Here is a 20905-nt window from a genome sequence, read left to right as displayed (position 1 = left end):
CGAGTGACATTGTCGTGGGATCACCAGACACGAGCACATCGGCCTGTTGTCGGAGCGCTTTGACGGCTTCCGAACGCACGCTGTACTCTGTCGGCGGTGTGCTTATTAGCACTCATCACCACCTCGTTGGTCCCGACATGCTCGGTGACACAGTCGAAACTCTTCAATGTTGGTTTCTGGCAGACGCCAAAGACTCTATAGTACGCACATCTTGTCCTTTATTGGACCGTTAGCCCTCGAGAGATGGCAGGAAATGGCACCAGCTAACAGACCTTCGGTCTCGGATACAGCACCAAGTGAGCTATTCTTGCAGGCTTGTTGGCCCGATTCTACAATCCCCTGACCATCATCTTCATTGCTCGTGCTTCAACGCCATTACAGGACGGCATCCACCACAAACCAGGAACCACCCAATCACCATGGCTCCTACAGCGTATACTTGACACCTGACAGGAGAGCACAAGACCAACACCTGCCTTTCAAATGAGAAGCCATTCCTCGTGCTACCCTCCGTGACGCCACCAAACGCAGGTTGTCCTCTCTCGTCTTCTTGCGAAGGGGCCACGGGCCCAATCTGCGCAGTGTCTTTAGTGAGGGACATTGGGGGCAAATCCGCAAATCCCGGCCCGTTGTGTTCAGTTGTCGATGTCTGGCAGCGGCAGCCAACCAACCAATCACAAGTCTACTATCGTCTCATCCCTGCTTTCAATATGATGCTGTACAACGACAGCCTTGTGAGTCTGACACGGGAGGCAGATTCAGAGCCCTGCCTGCCGTCCATTCTCGTCGGCCTGAGCTTCGGAGAATGGGGGACCTCTCAACCCCCTCTTTGCTGGCTCGTCTTTTGTCTTGCTCATCAAGTCTCGTTGACTTACCATTTCACGCTGATCCAGACCCGGTGAGTGGTTCTTGAGACTCTTAATGCTTGGGGGCGACGGCAGAACCAAACTCCCGGGACCAATCTCCTTTTCTTCTGTTTGCTGCCACGGTTTGGCTGGGCCATTTATTATGTTAGCAGACAGAGAACCCACTACTTGTGACTGCGCTGTCGGAAGGCCTTGTTGCAGAAGTAGACTGGGCTCATCTAGCCTCGTTGCTTATCGTAGCAGATTATTGGATGATGCATATTGTGACGGGCTGCGCAATAGCGAATGCGGTAACTTGTGAATCACACCATCTTTTTATCCAGCACTTGTTGGTGCCGCCAGTATGTATAACCAACAGCACCGACATCCGCGGGCCATCCACTCCCCTTCACCCCCCCCCCCCCCCCCCCCCCCCCCCCCCCCCCCCCAACGACTTGCATGGCCCGGCTGTTGGGCTGCATCTGTGTCGGTTATCGTTCGTCGTAGGCAGACGCGGGGATGGATATAAACAAGGCCTCTTCCCGGAGGGGTTATTGGACCTGGCGGCTGTTGCCACTTGCCCAAGCTTTCATCTGTGATTCGAATATGAAAGATCTGGTCTACATTTATCATGGAGGCCAGCTGTGGCTCATCTTGCCCAGTTCCTGAAGGCTTTTACAACTATAGCCCCAACGTTGGCGGCAACGCCGTGCTACTTGCTATTCACGCTCTCTTCTTGCCTGCGGTCCTATACTTTGGTGTGAGACTGCGTACTCGATTCTTCTCGTTAACCTTGGCAACAGGGCATCTTCTGAGCTTGCTTGGCTTTGTTGGCAGAGTCTTGCTGCATCAAACACCCGATAACCCTGGGCACTTCCTGCTGTCACTCTTGGGCACAGTATTAGGTCCATCATTTTTCACAGCTTCGATATTTGTGGTAATCCCGCATATCCGGCGTGTTTATGGAGAACACCTTGGTCAAAACAAGCCGACACTTGCCGCTTACACCTTGTTTGGCTTGACTACTGTGGCTATTGCGGTCGAGGTGGTTGGGATTGTGTTTGTTACTTACGGATATAACGGCCTATCAGTGAGCTGCATGATACAAGTGACGTGAAGAATAAGGCATCGGGGCTGACCTTTTCGTTCAGAGAGCAAAATGTGCTGCAATCGTGGTTTCCGGCCTGAGTGTCCAGGCTGTAGCACTGCTGGGGAGTGCAACTGCGTACTTTTGCCTCGTCTTACAACTAAGCTCCGGTGACCGCGTCTCGGATGGTACGCACTCAAAAGTCTACACGTCATCACAGTTTGGAAGATTTCTCAGAGGTAAAGACGAATGAGCAATACATGGCTCAAAGGCCACTATCTAACCGATTTCTCCTAGGCATTGAGATATCCACCACAGCCCTCCTCGCGTATTCAATCTATAGAATAGTTGAGCTGGCTGGCGGCGTGGATGCTGGCTTGTCTCAGAACGAAATTGCCTTTATGATAATGGACGGTGCATTGCCGCTAGTGTCTGCCATTTTTCTCACAGCTTTCCACCCCGGTGCTGCCTTTGGAGCAGCCTGGAAGCAAACATCGCCTCGCCAGCCGAATCGACCGAGTCCCTTGCCTCTTGACGAGGATGAGCATCGGAAGAGCTATAACACACACTATGCCTACGACCCAAATATCCGTCAACACTTGTCCCCGAGGTCATACACGTCACAAAAAATGGCGGGGAGCCCTTACGGGCAAGAAACACCGTCCGGGCCCTCTGGACTGCCCTCGAACCCGAGACCAACCCCGAAGCCTCCAAGCCCAAAGGTTCCATCTCCGAGGTCGAATGTTTCTACAAATAAGCGCTTCAGCGACAGATCAGAGAGGCGAGTCAATCTGCAGAAGGACATGGTGGACAGTGACGCTCTGTGGTAGTGGAGTATCGAGATGAGGCGTGGGTGTCTACCATGTTTCAAGATTCGCTGGATTGCAGAAGTTGAGGGTTTCAATGCCGGGGCGACGTATCATTGGCGTTGTAGATTGAAAGCTGGAGTCGTGAGGTGGCATCAAAGTTGGTGGCTCTCAGCACAGGGCAAATGTCCACGCAGACACGTTTTCTTTTCGCGGAGAGGGTGCATTCGAAGATTATTCTCGCTTTAATTAATACCTCATTAGATATACCTCGGAACCGTCCCATAGCTTGCCCGATGCGCTGTTGTCGGTCTTTGCTTTCAGCAGCAGCAGCGTCAATCTTGTGAATCATGACCGTGGAGCATGCGCTCTGCCGAAGCGGTCCAGAGGCGAGGTCCTAGCTTGACATTCAAGAGGATCCGAACTTGGCGATGCGTCTGCCCGACTTTTTCCGCTTTCACGAGCCTTGACCGCTCTTACCGGCCGCCAAGGAAATTATTGTGCACATTCTAGATGATTCAAGTTTTGAGGTATCGCTACGTGATACTGAATAGAGGTGTAATAAATGTGACATCTTCATTTATATGGCTTGGGGAACCGACTATTTGGACCGAGGGCCTGTCTAGAAGTCTGTTTACAGTTGGCAACCCGGCTAGATTGCAGAATGAGTCAGCGTCTAGATGATGCAATTCTGGGTATAACAGGCATTCATCTAGCTCCTTTTTTTTACTCGGTGCTGCCGGATTTGAGTCGTGGATGGAGGACCGCAGGAGCATCATAAAGACCTGGAGAACATGCACCTGCATCAAATACGTGTATGTATTCTATGGCTACCACTTGAGCCGTGCCACTGGTTCCTCAGTTTTGAGAATAAGATGGCGATTTGGAAATGGATTGTCTAGAGAACATGAGGGTGTTTCTTCCATGGGCCTGTTACGATGTATCTCGCGGCACTCAAGGGCCATGATGGAGCGACGATACAAAAGCCATATTTCCCATTTCCTAGATTGTAGGAAGCAGAACGCCCGAGATGCTACCGGAGTGAAAAGAAGTTATCGTCTCGAGAAAAAGTGCCCCCTTAGCTTAGTTGAGTCTTGCGTGTGCTGTCGCGCCCCAGTGCTCTGCTGTCGGGCCATCTTGACAGCGATTGACCTTGTACACGCTCTGGTGGGTGACCGGAGTAGATGTCATCTCTTTCAGAGTGCAAAAAGCACAGGAGTGTGTCGATGCTCGTGGAGGCCGATGCCGAGCCGGAAGTTGTCGCAAAACCACTGGCTCCCGTCATCCATTGTATATTTGGCCAGACTCACCAATGGAGGTTGACCGTGATGACTGATGCTGGGGTCAAGACTTGATTGGGGCAGTCACAGCGAGATGGACCATGACGGACTCGTCGGCGGCTCGTTCTCAAATAATGCGCCGCGTGGCAAAACAGCACTTGAGGCGGCCGGATATCGCAACCCGGTGTTACACCCGCGCATGAGAAACATTCATTTCATCAAGACAGCAATGCTTCAGAGGCGGCTAGCTAGAGTAACTTCTGGTATATTAAAGAAAAAATGCACCAACCCCACAAACAGGCTTCCCCTTCTACAACCAGATACAGAAAGTAGGCAAACACGAAAGACCGAGTCAAGCGGCATGCGCTGTGCGCTTCTAGAATTTATGCACTTGCGACCAGTTAGTCCGCGTCGAATACTATGATAGCATGGCTGTACATGCGACAAAGTCATGGGCTGCGTCAAATAAATTGCAATTGATATTGCAGCTTTATGCTGATCCAGTCCGCTCACAGCCTTGGAATTTTGTGACCGTCTTACTCCTCACTCAGCTCCCGACATGAAAACAGAAAAAAAACCCCATTGGTCCGTCATCAGTCAAGTTTTTGTCAAAGCGAATTCAAAGCGAATGCTCTGGAGAAAAAGGCAAGGCATCCTTCTGCATTAGGTAAAAGTGCCGACACGCCACGCACACTCAACTTGGTGCAAATTCCATTCAGCAACCAAAGCCGCCTCCCTGAAGGATGTATAAAGGTACCCGGAGAGAAGGTCTCTATAGTTTAACACTGCCGAGATGAAGGGTATATCTTGCAGCATGCCTTGGTGCACCACGCGTAGCAGTTTTTAATAGCACAGGTCGGTGTGTTGCAAAAAGTCATGCAGCTTGGCCAGTCGTTGTGTCTTTTGTCGAGTTCTTGGATGGGGCTGGCGAGCGTGAGCCCGGTAAAAGCCATGGCCACAAGTGTCAACTTCATGTTTGCTGGAAAAGAATAGCGACGGTGGCAAAAAGGTGTTGAGTAGGTTAGACTTGATGGATCGAGTTGGATTATGAGTGTAGAGCAGAGGCAGCAGGCTGGCATTTATGCTTTTTCAGAGATGGTGATGCGCGTCCCCCTCATCCGAAGCTGCGTGATGAGGCCACTGCAAAAACGCAACGCATACAAGGCCTTTATGGAGTATCTCGAATGTAACTACACCCTTTCTTACGTGCAGCTATATATTGGATAAGTAGGCCCGTTTTAGCTATATAAGGAAGTTGCTAACTTGCTACCAATTGGTTTGGGCTTAGTGCCGCACGAATAACGATTTTCTGCCGCACAAATAGCACAACCCCAATTGGCGGCCTCGTGCCTCTGCGAACACGCCACTCCCGCCTCCGCAAAGACGAACCGACACGGAAAGCTGAAGAAGCGAGCCCGGCCGAGTCGTACATGGCCGGCCATTACTCCGCAGGGTGCCCCGAAGCCTTCCCGCCTATTAGGTAAGAATGATACCCTCTTGTGGTCGGGTGGCCTCTTCACGTTACAAAAACTCATGCAGCAATAGCCCACGTCTGGTCTGTTCGTAAATACTGTGTCCTCGCCTGCCACTTATACGATCGACTCTCTACCCCTCGCTCGCAGTCATGTCAACATGGGACGGGACCATGGATGATGGATCCTCCTGGTGGACCGTTCTTCTACGACCTCGCTTGCTCGCGTTCTGGGAATCCTACCGTACTGTTCATGCAAGGAATCAATACTTGTGTTCATCGCCGCGTGCACGTCCGTCGACTGGCACAATTGCCGGGTGCAAAGGACTTGCAATATCCACGTGCGCCATTGTAGAGACCACCACACAATCATCTACCTTGATGTGGAAGAAACTCCATCGGGCCGTGGCTTTGGGCCAGCTAATTAATGGTTATGGGCAACTATAATCACACAGCACACTGCGGAATTATGCTGATACAGTATGCCAGAGACCTGCAAGTCTTGACACCAAGGTTCGCCCAGAGTTTCCTACCTGCGGGCGATTGACGCAATGGTAAAACTTGAGGGGAATCACTCTGAGGACCAGCGACCAATGCATCCGGAGCCTGTGGTGCGTCTTTCATTTAAAGACATTGGCGAAACAGTATGAAGCCTATACAGCACCCGCGACGCTGCAGAGCGCATGACTCGGACCAAGACAATGCCGTTGTTATGCAGCGAAAGCCATGAAGCCTGGCGTCTCCGTTTTCTCTATAAGTGATTGGGTCGTCACCCGCTTGTGCGTCGTCCGAGAGGCACGTTCACGTGTGCAGCCCGATCAATACTCGCGTTGGCACTCTTTCAACTGCCCGCCATATCCTTTGACGTCCCAACTTGAGAAATGAAGTCAATGGTGGTTCTGGCCAGCGTCGCGGCTCTGGTCGGCGCCTTGACGCCCGCCATGAACCCCCTGCTTTCGCCGAGTTGCAAGGATAGAAAAGGAGCAGAGGCTATTGGGCAAGGTGAAGGGAGCATGGCATGTCCTGGTCCCCCGCCCGGTGATGCGGTACTTTTGGGGAGGCTCGACGACATTGACGATGTATCTGTTCCCGGCGGCGAGCACACTTCAAGTGCTCGTTGCAGTCTTTGTCGGGATGATTTTCGCGCAAAGAGCATATACCCCTTCTGGAGAGTATGTGTAGACTAAACCCGTTGTATTTAGCACAGTAGAACTGCATACCTAATACTAGTGCAATCACAAAGCTACTTGAGGCGGCGCAGCTGGTCCGGATCGAATACAATGCGGAATTATCCGGCCGCTAGCCAAGCCTAGGGCCGGCCCGCGCCGGGCACGTTTAGTTTCAGTGCGCTGATGGATATCTTGGCGTCAGCAGGGCCCGACGTCGACGCTGCCATATCGAGCAAAAACGAGATGGAGTTCCGGGACAACTTCATCCCCAATCTGCTTGACTGTCGTGCGCTCGTTGTGGGCCTCAATAGGGCATCGTTGATAGTGTCCTTCACGTTAACTTAGCAACCATAAGTGACCAGCAGGTTATCTCGAAGGCGTGGATAGAATCTGATGAATCATTACGGTCCCGACTCTAGAGATCCTGGTGGGACAGGAGTGCTGACGCTTGGCTATGCAAGTGTGCGTTTGACCGGGAATGGGATAAAATGCAATGCTAAAGAAATTTCCGTCGTTTGGTGGCGACAATGTACTGCTCCTTGACTGATCAAGCCGGAGTTTCGTCCATATCGCCGCCTGCTAATCAACTTTGTTAGTAGGGTCAAGTTGGCAGAGTGCCTCTTGCCCAGGCTGTTGGGACTCAGTCTGGGATCACGTGCTGTTTGTGCCCTGCCCCTCAACATTCAGAGGCTTTCAAAGGCGAGCAGGCACTTTGCTGGCTCCTTTATCTCTCGTTACACATTGCAGCCTCTAATGTGACCGTTGTATGGCCTATTCTCGACCTGCTGCGCTCCATTACATAGGTGCCCTGTTTGGACTTCTTACCAACCCTAGTTGCTCCACCGTCAACGGTCCCCTAAAGAGAACTTCGCCGCCCCCCCCCCCCATCTTTTGTTTCATTGTAACGTCGCCATGGATATTTCTCCATATGCAGTCAAGGCGGAGAGTATCGACGCACTGTCTGCATTTTAGATTGCCTCCTTTTTCAGCTGACTGGAGTCTATTACCCGGGATGATTGTGACCAAGCTGCTACAATACTCACTGGCAGCTCAGTCTCGCCAACACTTGTACAAGGCCGGGCCAGCTACACTGTGGCGACCGACGTCGGCCACTCGCCTCCTGGGGTAATTCAACTCCGTAGCTCAGCTTTGAATATCGAAACCGTCAATCTAGCGCGGCAAACTTATGGAGATTTCGTCCCTGGATGCGAGTTACGTGACATGTTAGGCCATGTCTACGTGTACGTCATGGATCTTGTCCAAGGCGTTGCTTTTTGTCGAGCCCGACATCAGCTCCTCGCCCCTGTCATGAAACACTGTTTGCTTCAGACTACACAGGATTTTGCAAGGTGTGTGGTTGTGCTCATCATATTATACTGGATTCCTTGCTAATACGCTAGCTAGGTTCTTTGCATCAGCATGGATTAACAGACCAAGGCTGAAGCAGACTCCGAATATTGCCAGCTCGCTATTCACTCATTATTCTCACATCATCGAAAAACTTTCCGAAGCCCTTCCTTTCAACCAAAACTAGAAGAGATCCGTGAAGGTCATCCACTGCTCTTTCGACCAGACTACCGCATGGTGCTCAACCACGACGACCTCCTCGAGATGAATATTCATGTGGATGAAAACACCGGCCGCATCACGGGTATTGTTGTTGACTGGGAAGATGCTGTTATTAGTCCTTTCGCCACGTCCTTGGGTGGTCTCGAAACAATTCTAGGCATACAAACATCAACAAGCTACTACTTCCATCCTGACCACGAATTCCTCCGGACGTCGTTTTGGGAAACTCTTTACGAAACAGTTGGTTGCGTTTCAGACGAGGACAGACGAGCGATTGGAGTTGGGAGACTCTTGGGTCTGTTACGAACTCACGGCTTTGATCGGCGTCCTGAAAAAGAGAACGCGCAGCCTCTTGTACTTGGCGACCCGGATCTGGTCTGTCTCGAGGCAATGTTGTCTATCCGTTCACATTGCGAATAGGCTAGCGTACAAGCAAACTCGGTTTGAATGGAGGATTTGCTACGATATGGGTTCATGTGCCTGAGTTTTTGCTGTTATATGTCTCGATACTATATGGTAACTCATCATATATTATATTGTTGCTTTCTACACAGGGAATGGGCATTGTCTGAAGTGCGGTGCTAATATAAGTATCCCAAGAGCTACACAGAGACACCTTGAATTGATGGCGAAGTCGCCACCGCGGGTAGGGGGACACCTAACTCTCCCGCTGACCGCGGTCTGTGACACCGCCCCTGGCAGTATATTGTGTGGCATTGAGCGTGAGCGCACTAGGCGTAAGCACATCCTGGTGAACCAACTCATCAACGAGTTCTCTTGCAGTCCCTATCGGCTTGTTGATGAAGACTTTGTGGAACTCATCAACCTTGTTGGCCCAGGCCTGACCTGCGGGAGGGTTGCTGTCGTCGGGCTGGAGTAGGCCGGGCCAACCTGTAGGGAGGAACTCGCGCGCATTCACGGCGGATTTCGGTAGTATCACAGTGCCCGACCTATCCACTTCTATGTCCAACGATGTCCAACGATCTCCAGTGCTAAAATATTGGCTAGGTTATGTCCGGTGAGGTAGCTCGTGAATTCCTGAAGGAAGACACCATCGACATCTCCGGAGCGATTTGGTGAAGGCCCCTGGGCAAACTCGCACGGAACGAAGCGATTCTCTGCAGAGAAGAATTTGAAAACGACCCCATGTATGTTGCCAAGATTGATGGAGTCTATCAAGACAGCCTTGTTCCACTTGCCGTTTAAGATGCCGAGGCTTGACTCGAGTCTGATGGCGTCGCCGGTGATGGGTTCATGCTGGTGGACCAGATGAAAGCTAAACTTGCCAAGCTGGCCGTGTTTAATGATGATCTGGACTAGTTTGCGAACATGGTTTTGCTCAGTACCCATATCGGGCTGAATTCGGGCAAGGCCATTATATCTCAGGGGTAGATATCATGTTGGCACGATTATTCAGCTGTCAAGGAATCCGAGAGTTTCAAGCGAGGGGACCGCCACGTACATGATGGTACATTCCTTCAGGTCATCCTTTGTCAAGGTAGGCTCAAGACCGGGAATGGTCAATGCAGTTGCGATATCGATGGTGGCCATTTTGGGTGGTTCTTTGCTTCCGATGGAAGGGGTGGGTATACTGTCATATGACTTGATCTTGTGCACGAATGGTCACCAACGCTGCTGCTGCCTATCAGATTCGCACATACTTTTAGAATTGGCACGCAATACTTCACCGAAGCCTGATGTGCTCTCTTGGTAACCAACATGCGTTTGTTGTTCGGAGTCACGGATTTGATCCCGAGTGTGTGTGTGGTCACAGGCTACGGTTTCCCCCATTCTAGCCCGTCCCCCGGCGCCAACCTCGCGTGCTGTCAGTCCCGTTTGTCGGAAATGGAAATGGACATGGAAAATTGGGAGTCTGGGACCTGGTCACTCAGTCCTACGGTGTTCACGCAAGAGCAAATAATGATGAGGCGAGGAGATGTCCTAACGAGAACCAAACGTAATCACACTGCTAAAATTAAAATTTGCTACGCTGCCGCAGCTGTTTCTACCCAGTACTGCGATCCGCTGGACAAGTAGCTGACGCGGCGTTCTCTTGCTTTTACCGCGATGAGAGAGTCTCGCCGTAGAAGAAGTGTGTGTCGGGCTGGTTGGGAATCATTGGCAAGCGAGTTTCCCACTGGCACCGTACTGATATTGACAGAGGCGCCGGTGGTTGGCGTCAAAGACGGCGGTCAGACGGCTCAGGCTGTTATATTGCCATGTGCCGCCTTGCTCGTCTGGAGTCAAGCAGCCGTTTGCGTCGTACTCGAGGTCTATTTGGCAGGGTCGCTGGTGTCAGTATTGCTCATGTTGACGAGCTGTGTGGGATCGTGCTCGCTGAACGAATAGACTGCCGTGTTGGTACTGCCGTCTTGAAATACCGTTGAGCACTGGGTGATGTTGTCGTATTTGCCAAACCTGAACTGCTGCCATCGCAGTGGGCGGCCCTGGTATTCCGTCGGCGGTTGACTGCCGGTACAGCCGTAGCTGACAAGATGGCTGTGAATTTCGTACTGGACAGATTCTTCTCGTAGGATACCCTGGCCTTTTTCCTCCTTGCGCGAGCTTACTAGATCGATTTCGTTGTACGACTGGCTCAGATGTTGGAGCAGCGTTGTGCTGTCCTTGTAGATGGATGGTATCGTCTCCCGGCCAAAGTCATCGCATGTCAGCTTCGTCGTCGTTGTCGTCTTGTTTGCCTCGTCTTGAACACGGCTTTCAGCCAGGGACACTGGCACTTTGCACTGGGAAAGGGGCGTACGTCTGCCGCGTACATTGTAGTCCATCACACTTGTCGTCCCGTGAACATCTGTGTATTTTTGCAGCTTCCCGGCCTTGGAGTAAGTATAACTTGTTGAAAGTTGGTTTATGCCTTTGATGTTTATGACTTCCTTGGACAGCAGACCAGAAGGGAAGTGCTGTAGATGTGAGTCGAGTAGGAACTTAAACTCGGACAAAGCCCCAAGTCGGTGATCGTATTGGAAAGAATCTGCGATGTCGGCAGTCGTTACTCTAGTAGGGGCATGGCCGCATGGCCCAAAGCCGACTCATCTGTGGGATCAAGCTGGTCGCCCTTGGCGCTGTTGATGTGAGTTGGCTCGGGAGCGACATGCTCGTATGTCTGATGAGTAAGTTGGGAGCCAATAACTTTGGACGTTGTACGATCTAAGCTGTTGAATGACTGCTGTCCGACGCTTTTGCCATTGGATTGCATTAATTTGGGAAGGACCGCGGTGGTGTGATCGGCGTAGTGTGTATTAACAATGCGTCCGCTCGGCCAGGTGGTCATGATGCGGTTAAAGGGGTCATAGTCGTGTCCTGTTTTTCAGCCAAGATGGTCCGTTTTATTAACAAAGCGTCTGAACCCGTCGTACGCGTAGCTAATCTTGCTGCAGAGCGTGCTGCAAGAGTCGCTTTTGAAGAGTGATATCGCCTTGGGGGTGCCAAAAAAGGTTCATTTCGGTTTTTGTTGTGCCCTCCCCTCTGATGCCTTCGGTTGTTGTCAACGAAATAGGGTCCTGGGTCCTTGAAGTAGCTAGAGAGTCGCTTTCGGTTACCTTGCTGACATTCCCCCGGTAATCGTACTCGATGGATGTGGTGCTTCGTTGTTCAGTTGGTTAGCCTTTATTTTCTGTGCTTAACCAATCCATCTCAGTCGCCTCGATCTCTTGGCCCTGCGCATTGTATTTGTTCTGCTTCTGGATCAGGCGCATAGTCTGAGTGGAATCATTCTGTTTGTCAATGTATGGAGTCTTTTCAAGCCATCACTGGTGTACCTGGTCTTTACGCCCGTGGTGTCTGGTCGTAGGTTGGTTCATGTAGTCATAGGCTCATAGCCGGTGGTGGTAGCCAGGACCGCAACTGTTCCCGAGTTCTATCGCTGCTTGACAACAACAAAATACGCAGCCTTGCCGCCCGTTACAAGCGTGGTAAATACCCAGCAAGAACACAATGGTAGGCGGAATTAAGCAAGCACCTCTAACATGAGCCACGACACGTCATAAATGCAGCGTAGAACATGGCACTTACCACCAAGTCTAAGAGCATTTAATTTAATCAAGTCGGGTGCTTACGTGTGATGAAAGAAACCGTTTCCAAAACAAAAGGTAATGGAGGCCAAGAGCCTCGATGATAGTCTGGTGCGCTTAGCTGGCTGCGAGTTGTGGGAGGGAATAGCAGTGGAGGCAGTCAAGGGTCATCTCGAGACGAACAGCAACCTTGAGGAGATGATTTGCAGCGGCCTCGACGCACCAAGAATCCTGTGAGTGTGTGGCATCTGGAAACATGCGTAGCTCTCGATGCGTGGTGGCTCAAGGCGGCCGCTTGGTCCTGGCCGAATCGTCTGGGCATTGCACGACATTATCTGACCCCTTTTCACCGCTTGGTGGATAGTACTCGCGAACTGTGGTGATGCCATTTGATTCTGTTTCCTCGGTTGGATTGCTCCATTGGTCAAATTGATGATGGCTTGTTTCAGTACGAGACGCCTTGCTGCATGTGTCCTCGTCCTTCGTGTTGACTCTCTTGGGCATCGACCGTGGCAGACACGTTTGCATGGAAAGTGATAGTCTGTGTGAGTTTTTTGGCATTCTTCTGTCTTTCAGAAATATAAACATGATCAAACTTCTTGTACGTATTCTCTGTTTGAGATCCTCCTTGAACCGTGACAGTTGGGTCATGCGTGTCACCATGGGGCTCCGGAACAAGCTGTCTTCGTCATTCTAGTTATGGCTGCCGTTGCAACCAAAAAAGTTGCTCGAAAGAGTACGTGTAGTTGGTCGCGATGTCACCCTGTCCGTCCCCAGGCCGCTCAGTGTGGGAGGTGACATGACATTGTTCGATAAGACACTACGGCGAGTAGCTGCTGGCCATTTTCCTTGTACTGCATCTCTTCCACAAGACTGTCTAATGTGACCAAATGCATTGTAGGAAATCTCCCACCACGCTGTATCTTCTAGATTTAGTTGTCAAGGGGTCATCGGATACGTCATATGGGTCTCTCATGGACGTAATCTAACGCCACGTAATCTAGCTAGACTAGCTAGTTGAGAACCTTCGACAAGGGCTTTTTCCTGCCTCTTCAATTGAAAGGTGGCCTTTTCTGATGCCCTCTGAATTCAATGATTAAAGAGGCCTAAATTTCCTCGATAGAGAGCTTCAATCCAAGGGCCAAATCCACGTTCAATACGAATCCTTGAAACACTACACTGCGATGACACGCACAAGAAATGCGGCTATTGGGAGTACCAGCAACATCACGCATCGCGCTAGGCTATAGAATAGGAACTAAAGATTAAAGAGATGGAGATGACGAGTACATTTACATGTTTTGCTAGTAGCCCTAATAGCAATAGGCCTCGACGTGCTAGTTAGCCTCTGCATTGGCAACCCGAACTCGGGCCGACGCAGGTTATTTGAGACACGGGTCTTTGCAGCCTGAAATTTACACAGAGCTACTCCGTAGACGAAGCCGAGTAAAAGTACCCAGGAAGATCCTTTCGGCTTAGTTTACTCTGTGGAATAGCACCGTCTTGCTAGCCTCGCACATCCGACCTCATGATGAACATCACAAAGCAGCGCCAGTGGCTTAAATTCAACAACTTCGAGTTCAGAGGCATTGTTCAGCTTTGCCTAGACTCCTGGCAAGGACTTCACGTAGGAATCGGAACTAGTCGTTCATGTCTATCAATGCCCAAAAGAGGCGGCAATGACCAAGAAAAACCACAGAGGCCTTGGAAAGCTGACTCTTAGACCAAACCAGGTGAAACCACTCTACATGGCATTCATGACGAGCACCCAGTCTCCACAATCCTTTGGACGGCATATTTATTCATCACACCTTGTTTAGCTAGCTCTTTTTGTTCACGTTTGTTTCATCCGATCTGAGATTCGGTGGGCATCGTTCTGCCGGGAGGGTTCATCACATGCACAAAACTTCACAATAGCCTTGAAAACTAGCAACGTAGCCCTCTGCTTAAAAACAGTAGTCTGAGCCAAGAAAAACATTCTGTAGTGAGCATGAGATGTATAAGACGGTCCACTTCCCTCTAGGTGCAACATGTTTTTACGAGTCCCACAGAATTATGAAGAACTCTTCTTCCGCAATTGGCATCATCCTGGCTCTCAATTATCCCAGTCCAACCCGTCAGCCCAAAGAGCACTCGAGATGAAGGCCACAATCGCAATAGCAATGTCCCTTATCGGGTTGTTAGGGGCAGCCTCAGCTAAAAGGCCGGTCAATCGACCGACGTGTGAATATGAGGACACAGACATGGGGCTCAAGAGCAGATATTGTAGTCCTTTCCGGCCTTGCCCCGGACGCGACGAATGTAAATGCCGCGGCCTCTTCCCCAACTTCTATTGCAGATATATAGTGAGTAGTAGCACTTGACTGCCTGGCTAGCAAGAGACGACTGTTTCTAATGCATGTCATGATTAGGAGTAGAGCAAAGCAACGCGAATCTTTGTCAGCATTGTGAGAGCCTGGGGTGTCATTTATAATTGTCTGCTGGAAACAGGCCGGGCTCACCTCATCGTTGGGTTATTTCTGTTGTTGCAGCATCTTCATCTCAATGAGACTGCTTTTAATACGTAAATAGGCTATGTCGCGTGCGCGCATAACTTGGGTCGGGCTGCTATGTGTTCTACTTTAAAGGGCAAGACAGAATAGAAAGGAGATTAAACTCCTTTGTCCGAGCTCGCGCGCTTCGACATGGAACTTGCTCCATGTCCATTGATGCCTGCCCGCCAAGCCTATAATTGGCAACATTACGCAAGTCCCCGGGCAATCTTATCCACATGTGTGGTGTCCCTCGGCATGACCCCTTCCCGGTTGGGGGGAGGGTGGCCGTATTATGGATTAGTCAGCCTGCACATTAAAGGGCGACTGATACATGGGCACCCGGGTGCCCAAATAGACTAGCGCACCCAGGTGCCCAAATTATGTCAGCACTCCTCTAGCGCTGGGACAGACCCGCAAGACCCGGCTGGAAGATCATTTCAACTAGTTACTCTCTCCAGTTTAATCTACAACTTGACAACAATGCAATCCTCCGTCGCGCTATTCGCTGAGTGCAAAGCTTGTTGCTCATTACTGTCTACCTCTATTCTCTTCCATATTTCTTTCATTCCTCTTCTCTTGTTAGCCAAAGGATGATCACCCATCTCCCGAGCGACCTGGGCTTCAATCCGCTCATCTTCCTGGTTGCTCCAGTCTAGATACGCCATCATTTCCTCTTTCGTCCATTCTCTGGACCCTGTCGCAGTGACGCGATGCTTCGACATTTGTTTGTAGTCCAAGCACCACTCGTAACTCCGCTTGTCGTATCTTTGTGGGAGCCCCATCGCTTTGCGATATTGCTGGTTGGTCTTGATGCTGCCAGCAGGTTGCGCAGCGTACCACGCATTTCTAGCAGCTACATATCTCTCATAAATGGCACCCGGGGAATCGTACCGCGGCTCTTCCAAGGTGACACCAGACAAAGACTGGACTTGCTCAATTTTTGGCCCTTCAACGGTCAACATTGGCGGACTGCCGGGCGCGTTGTTTGATGTGGCAAGCGACCCCAAGTCAGTCGACGTATTAAATCTCATGAGAGGAGATGAACGGATGGGTGGCATGCGTGCTGCAAAGGAAGAGGGTTGATCAATCTCTGCCAAGGCATCCGCCACTGCATTTGAACATTGCGACTGCTGGGTCGTTGGCACGATTTCCGGGGGGGCCTTAGAGACACCCGCAGGAGCCATTTCCGCCGTGGCACCTGAAAATGTGACTGAACTTCGAGCTTCCGGCAGAGGTACTACCGGCGACCCCTTGAACTTCAGCGGACAGGACCTCGAGGTCATAATGTGGCCTACCACGTGGCATGCGCTGCAAGTGGGAGCCTTTCTGTTACCCTGGATTCTCTCGAAACCGGATGGTTCGCGTCTTGTGCTCGTTAAGGGTTGAGTCCTATTTAGTTGGTTTGCAGCCCGGCGAGGTTCCAGAACAGGTTTTGGCAGTGCCACCCCTCGCTTTAAGTGCCAATGTGGGTGAAAATGCTCTAACAGAAGACCCTGAGCTTCTTCTTCCAGCTTCTCGAGGGTGTGGGAGCACGGCAACCCATGTGACGAAGTGAAAGTCTGACTACATAGAATCTGACGTGGCTCTTGTAGACATAACTGCCGTTGCCCCTGGACTTTGCGCAAAGCATCATGCGAAACCCTACCTCGTACTGCTTCGAACATGAGCCCGGATACATCTAGAGGTGTGCGTAACTGTTGCGAAGCTCGAATATGTTTAAGTTCCTTGAGTTGGTTTGCGATGGCATGCTTCATGGCTTGCCAAACGTCGAAAAGGTCCAAATTCGATTTCTTAATGTGTGCTTTCATCAGTGAATGGATACCCTCGGCCCTGGGAACGTTCCATTAGCGTCTTGTCAATTGCATATAGTATAAGCCACCTGCCTCGAGGTGGCCACATTGCCGAAATGCAAGTGCATATCCACCCATGCTTTAATGATCATCTCTTTGTACGGCTCGAGCCAATACATCTTGATATACCCTACACACTCTGGATATTTTTCGCCATACTTCAGTTCAAACTTGGCCAGGCGCTCGTCAAATATCTTTTCACTTGGTGAAGCAACAATCGAGTGCCAGGAGGTGTAGAATTCTTCCCATGTGTCATTTTCTGCCCGCTCTGAGGTTTCGTTTTCTTTCTGCACAAAAAAGGGCCGGCAGCGCTGGAGGACCGCTTTGTTGACATGCCAGAGGCAGAGGAGCGCTTTGGTCGTTGGAAACCAATGTGCAGCAGCGTTCATTGCAGCTAGGCATCGATCAGTCAAGACAACTGACGGAAGTTCACGCTGGTAAAGTGACCTGAGATGTTGTAACGCCCAAGAGTAATCCTCTTCCGATTCACCGGATAGAAATGCAAATGCGATACAGAACGACCGCTGGCTAGAATCTACTCCGACCATGTCGAGTAGCGGCATACCGTGTTTATTCGTCTTGTAGGTACAATCCAGCAATAATACGTCCGGGTTGCATTGTAAATACGCCACAGAGTCAGGATGGGCAAAGAAGATAGCCGTCAGTCGATTGTCTACATCCAAGCGGACGCGACACCAAAAGCCCTCGTTATCTAATTGGTCGACTAGGGCTTGAATGCTGCTCTGGCCTTCGCGAAGATCTCTCCTGGTTGCCGCAATCCGGTTGTATATATCCCGCTGAGTTGCAAGTGTTTCTGAGTGGTTATGGAGGTAGGTCCTTATTTCTCGAGGGGCAGTTCCAGACTTCACGAGTTTGGAGACGATCGCCGCATCTTTTCCCACAAGCTTGCGGTGGGCAGGGTGTGCAGAAGGATCATCGCTGGGCGCGTGATTATGTTTAGCACATTCGATGTCTGGTCGATGGCTCAAGACCCATGTACTACCATCTAGCGATTGCTTGGCTAGAACTGAAAACTTGCAGCCAGTTCTTCGGCTCGAAGTGCGTCGCACTCGATCAGTAGAAGGGCTTGGAGGAGGTTTATTCCTATCACAAGCGAATATTACTCTGACTCTGCCATTTGGTGTCTTGAGGGATTTCCCTGTTGTAAATGCGTACCCTCGAGGTTTCGCCCAAGAATTGATAGCATCAAGTAAGGACTCGCGTGATTCATATGTGCCTTCGGGTGGAAGAACGTCGTCAGGGAATGCTGCCTGATCCATGTTTCATCAATCTGATTGGCGCTGCAATGTGCAGTGGCTGCAGGAACATGCTGGGGCACAGGTTCTGTCCCAGCGCTAGAGGAGTGCTGACATAATTTGGGCACCTGGGTGCGCTAGTCTATTTGGGCACCCGGGTGCCCATGTATCAGTCGCCCTTTAATATGACAACCACTTTATTTTTCTTGCCGCCTCCAGATGGAGTCCTTTATGCATATTGGTGTCTTGACGCTATACGGTCATCTTGACGTGGTGAGATTTGGCTTGAAAGCAATAAAACCACGCAGTCGTTGGGGTTGTGTGTCTATGACGAATAGCCAAGATGGTCGACTCAGGCCAAAATTCACACCGAGGCTGGAGGCACAGACATCGACATTCCAAATACGGACCTCGAGAACAAAGGAGGCACTTTGGAGAAGAGGCTGGAAGAACTCTGAAAAGAACACACTGGAGGTGGTCCAGGTATAAAGGGACTTGTGGAAAGCTTCAAGCCGTTCAACGACGTCACAGCTGTGGCAACTACCGAGGTAGTGGAAGGCTTCAAGCCGTCCATGAACCCCATAGCTGTGATAAATGACGGCAACGCAGAACCAGAAGAAGAATGAATCGCAAGGCCGTATGATGAATTTAAACGATCGAGGCTAACCCTGGGATGACCAAGAAGTTCCTTCATGCTCAATGGAGAGAGAACATCAAGGGCAATCACGAGGGAAATCTTGAAGCACTTCACGAGGACATTAAGGCGGTAAATCCTGTACTTAATAAACCTCTTACTGACTTAAAGAAGATGAAGAGACAGAGCTCACTTTGCGATTGGGAAAACCCATTCGAGGCTGACAAGGAACCTAACGGCGACGAGGGGTCAAACACACCCAAAGGTGAGCAAGAGCCCAAGAAACCCAAAGGTGAAGCAACTCCCGAGGAGACGGAAAGGCAAACGAGGTGCAAAAGAGTGTCGAACGGAAATACGAGGAATTCGCAAACAAACACGGGCTCAGTGAAGTGCCAAACAAGGTGAACAAGGACCTCACCACATTCAGAAAGGACTTTTTAAAGTACGAGGCGCTAGAGGCCACCTCACCAAGGCTTCATCCTGGCTCTGGCGGTGTAGCCTTAAAGGTGGCCGGCGTCGCAGGAAGTGCCTTGTGGGTGGGCGAAGTTGTCCACGCCTTTACAACCGACATGGGTTTGATGGACCGGGCAACAATCATGACAAGCATCATCCCATTTGTGGACTGTGTTATGAACGCACTGGACGGAATAGTCAAAGACAGAAACGAAATTTTCAACGGAATCGATTCGACCTTGTGCTTGATCGGCGACGCCTTTGCCATGGGCGGCTTTATCCCCGGTGTCGTGATAGTCGTTGGCCGTGTTTGAACCTACACCTGACGTGCCGACGCATGAAAAACTCCTAAAGACACGCGACGACATCTGGCACGACAAGTTTATTAGAAAGAGAGGATTCAAATACATCTATGCGGCCGTTCAACCACACGGGGCAGAAAACGCCCTTGTTCGTCAGCTGGCACTGGCTTTCGGGACCGAGTCTTGAGCCATCGCATTCGCAGGCGCGGAGCAGATTGGCGCGCTCAATGCCAGCAGCATGATTCTGGACCCTGGCACTGACTTGGACCAGGGGCAACTCGAAACTGGAGCCGAACAGGCTATTGCAAACGTCGCTGAGCAGACGTCTGCCGAGATTGTACGCAGGCAGCGCAAGTACCTCTTGAGTCTTCCAGTTAAGCTCAAGGACAACGCGACCACTTTTCTACCAGCTGCTGGCGAGGCGTACAAGTCGCAATTTTCTGAAAGGATAAAGGACGAAAAAAGCATCCAAATATATCCGAACACGGGCATCAACTAGACGCTGGCCCAATTGCTCTGGGCCGCGTCCCAAGCCGAGAGCCTCAACTCTCTCCCCAGGCCTAACGAATATTCCAAGGCTAGGGCACATCTGAACAAGGCTGCAGAAGAACTCAACAAACGAGCCTGGCTATGCCTGGTAGCTCGGACATTGCTTTTGTTCTTGGACAGTCCAAAGCACTACATCTCAGTGAGGAGACCCTCTCTGTCATGGGCTACCTCAAGAAGCACATGCCGGACAAGCCAGAAGAAGAGCGGCAACAGGTTGCTATCCAATACGCATTCAGTATCATCAAGTTTGGTCTCGGCGGGATCAAGGAATCTGCACTCCCGGATGATTTCCCCATTCAAGACGATAGCATTCGTCGAGGGCGCCATACTCTACTCGTTATACAATTGGGCAGAGTGCTCGAAACGGGAAAGAGGCTACTCGTCTCAGCAAGCGGCAAATATCCTACCCCAAACGAAGTGGAGTGCGCCAGTTTACCACTGGGTATTCCTGTCGAAATTGACAAGGACGCGGCGTCTGCTCTTGCGGCTTGTATGATGGGCATGATTGATACAACCACCTGGTGGAAGTACGAGGAAAAGAGGCATCTTTCTGACGAGGAAAGAAGTGAATTCGAGTCTGCTTTGAAAGGTTCTCGAGAGATAGTCGAGGCCTATCAGTCCTCGAGGGCTGATTGCCACGACTTTCTACACCCAAGTCTCCTGTCTGATTAGCATGGAAGATATAGATGATACTTGTGTGTATAATTTTTTTCGTCCAACTATGGGACTGCTACGTAGTGCTAGTTGCGCAGAACTCATATCATAAAGTCTTGGGATTAAAGTATGTGGCATGACATGATGCTAGCATCTGAGAAAGTGGTCAAGTCTCTTCCCTTGGCTAAGGTTGTGTAATTGCTCGCACAAACGCAGAAAAACACATGTCAATATACATTAAAACACATAAGCACATATAAAGGTGTATAGACCTATATATAGATACACACACACTTCGTTACGGCTGGTGCAGCACCTCTAGTAAGCAGAGTATTTGCACGCCCAAGGCCAAGTGCAACTTGGAAAAAGCCATTATTCGCAGAATAGAGTCAAACATGCCAAAGAAAGCTCTACCCAA

The 20905-nt window shown here is 50.6% G+C and overlaps 10 protein-coding genes across 10 annotated transcripts; 7 read left to right on the top strand and 3 right to left on the bottom strand.

The window, feature by feature from the left end:
* Positions 1–1294: 1294 nt before the first annotated feature.
* J3458_002715 (uncharacterized protein) lies at positions 1295–3813 on the top strand. Its single transcript, XM_066117331.1, has 3 exons — positions 1295–1935; positions 1997–2171; positions 2230–3813. Exons 1-3 carry the CDS (start codon positions 1477–1479, stop codon positions 2760–2762), a joined length of 1167 nt encoding a protein of 388 aa, XP_065977115.1. The 5' UTR covers positions 1295–1476; the 3' UTR covers positions 2763–3813.
* A 260-nt stretch (positions 3814–4073) lies between these two features.
* Positions 4074–4442, top strand: J3458_002714 (uncharacterized protein; the record flags this gene model as incomplete). The annotated part of the gene is made up of 1 exon (XM_066117330.1): positions 4074–4442. One exon carries the CDS (start codon positions 4074–4076, stop codon positions 4440–4442), a length of 369 nt encoding a protein of 122 aa, XP_065977114.1.
* Positions 4443–6370: 1928 nt separating this feature from the next.
* Positions 6371–6676, top strand: J3458_002713 (uncharacterized protein; the record flags this gene model as incomplete). Its single annotated transcript, XM_066117329.1, has 1 exon — positions 6371–6676. One exon carries the CDS (start codon positions 6371–6373, stop codon positions 6674–6676), a length of 306 nt encoding a protein of 101 aa, XP_065977113.1.
* Positions 6677–8239: 1563 nt separating this feature from the next.
* J3458_002712 (uncharacterized protein) lies at positions 8240–8647 on the top strand (the record flags this gene model as incomplete). Its single annotated transcript, XM_066117328.1, has 1 exon — positions 8240–8647. One exon carries the CDS (start codon positions 8240–8242, stop codon positions 8645–8647), a length of 408 nt encoding a protein of 135 aa, XP_065977112.1.
* A 540-nt stretch (positions 8648–9187) lies between these two features.
* On the bottom strand, positions 9188–9577 carry J3458_002711 (uncharacterized protein; the record flags this gene model as incomplete). Its single annotated transcript, XM_066117327.1, has 1 exon — positions 9188–9577. The coding sequence occupies one exon, from the start codon at positions 9575–9577 to the stop codon at positions 9188–9190; it is 390 nt and encodes a 129-aa protein (XP_065977111.1).
* A 923-nt stretch (positions 9578–10500) lies between these two features.
* Positions 10501–11013, bottom strand: J3458_002710 (uncharacterized protein; the record flags this gene model as incomplete). Its single annotated transcript, XM_066117326.1, has 1 exon — positions 10501–11013. The coding sequence occupies one exon, from the start codon at positions 11011–11013 to the stop codon at positions 10501–10503; it is 513 nt and encodes a 170-aa protein (XP_065977110.1).
* Positions 11014–11234: 221 nt separating this feature from the next.
* Positions 11235–11516, bottom strand: J3458_002709 (uncharacterized protein; the record flags this gene model as incomplete). The annotated part of the gene is made up of 1 exon (XM_066117325.1): positions 11235–11516. One exon carries the CDS (start codon positions 11514–11516, stop codon positions 11235–11237), a length of 282 nt encoding a protein of 93 aa, XP_065977109.1.
* Positions 11517–18457: 6941 nt separating this feature from the next.
* Positions 18458–19296, top strand: J3458_002708 (uncharacterized protein; the record flags this gene model as incomplete). The annotated part of the gene is made up of 2 exons (XM_066117324.1): positions 18458–18868; positions 18931–19296. The coding sequence occupies exons 1-2, from the start codon at positions 18569–18571 to the stop codon at positions 19294–19296; spliced, it is 666 nt and encodes a 221-aa protein (XP_065977108.1). The 5' UTR covers positions 18458–18568.
* Positions 19297–19522: 226 nt separating this feature from the next.
* Positions 19523–19783, top strand: J3458_002707 (uncharacterized protein; the record flags this gene model as incomplete). Its single annotated transcript, XM_066117323.1, has 1 exon — positions 19523–19783. One exon carries the CDS (start codon positions 19523–19525, stop codon positions 19781–19783), a length of 261 nt encoding a protein of 86 aa, XP_065977107.1.
* A 131-nt stretch (positions 19784–19914) lies between these two features.
* On the top strand, positions 19915–20505 carry J3458_002706 (uncharacterized protein; the record flags this gene model as incomplete). Its single annotated transcript, XM_066117322.1, has 1 exon — positions 19915–20505. One exon carries the CDS (start codon positions 19915–19917, stop codon positions 20503–20505), a length of 591 nt encoding a protein of 196 aa, XP_065977106.1.
* Between the last annotated feature and the right edge of the window lie 400 nt (positions 20506–20905).

This window comes from Metarhizium acridum (genome assembly GCF_019434415.1).
Source record: "Metarhizium acridum strain ARSEF 324 chromosome Unknown scaffold_13, whole genome shotgun sequence".
Classification (NCBI taxonomy): Eukaryota; Fungi; Ascomycota; class Sordariomycetes; order Hypocreales; family Clavicipitaceae; genus Metarhizium; species Metarhizium acridum.
Note: the sequence above shows the minus strand (reverse complement) of the source record. Positions and strands in the feature narration are given on the sequence as shown.

Bases quoted from the DNA above. Each gene is read 5' to 3' on its own strand.
- J3458_002715 (XM_066117331.1), top strand. From the start codon at position 1,477: ATGGAGGCCAGCTGTGGCTCATCTTGCCCAGTTCCTGAAGGCTTTTAC. The intron at 1,936-1,996 runs GTGAGCTGCATG...CTTTTCGTTCAG, and splicing joins ACGGATATAACGGCCTATCA to AGAGCAAAATGTGCTGCAAT. The intron at 2,172-2,229 runs GTAAAGACGAAT...GATTTCTCCTAG, and splicing joins GTTTGGAAGATTTCTCAGAG to GCATTGAGATATCCACCACA.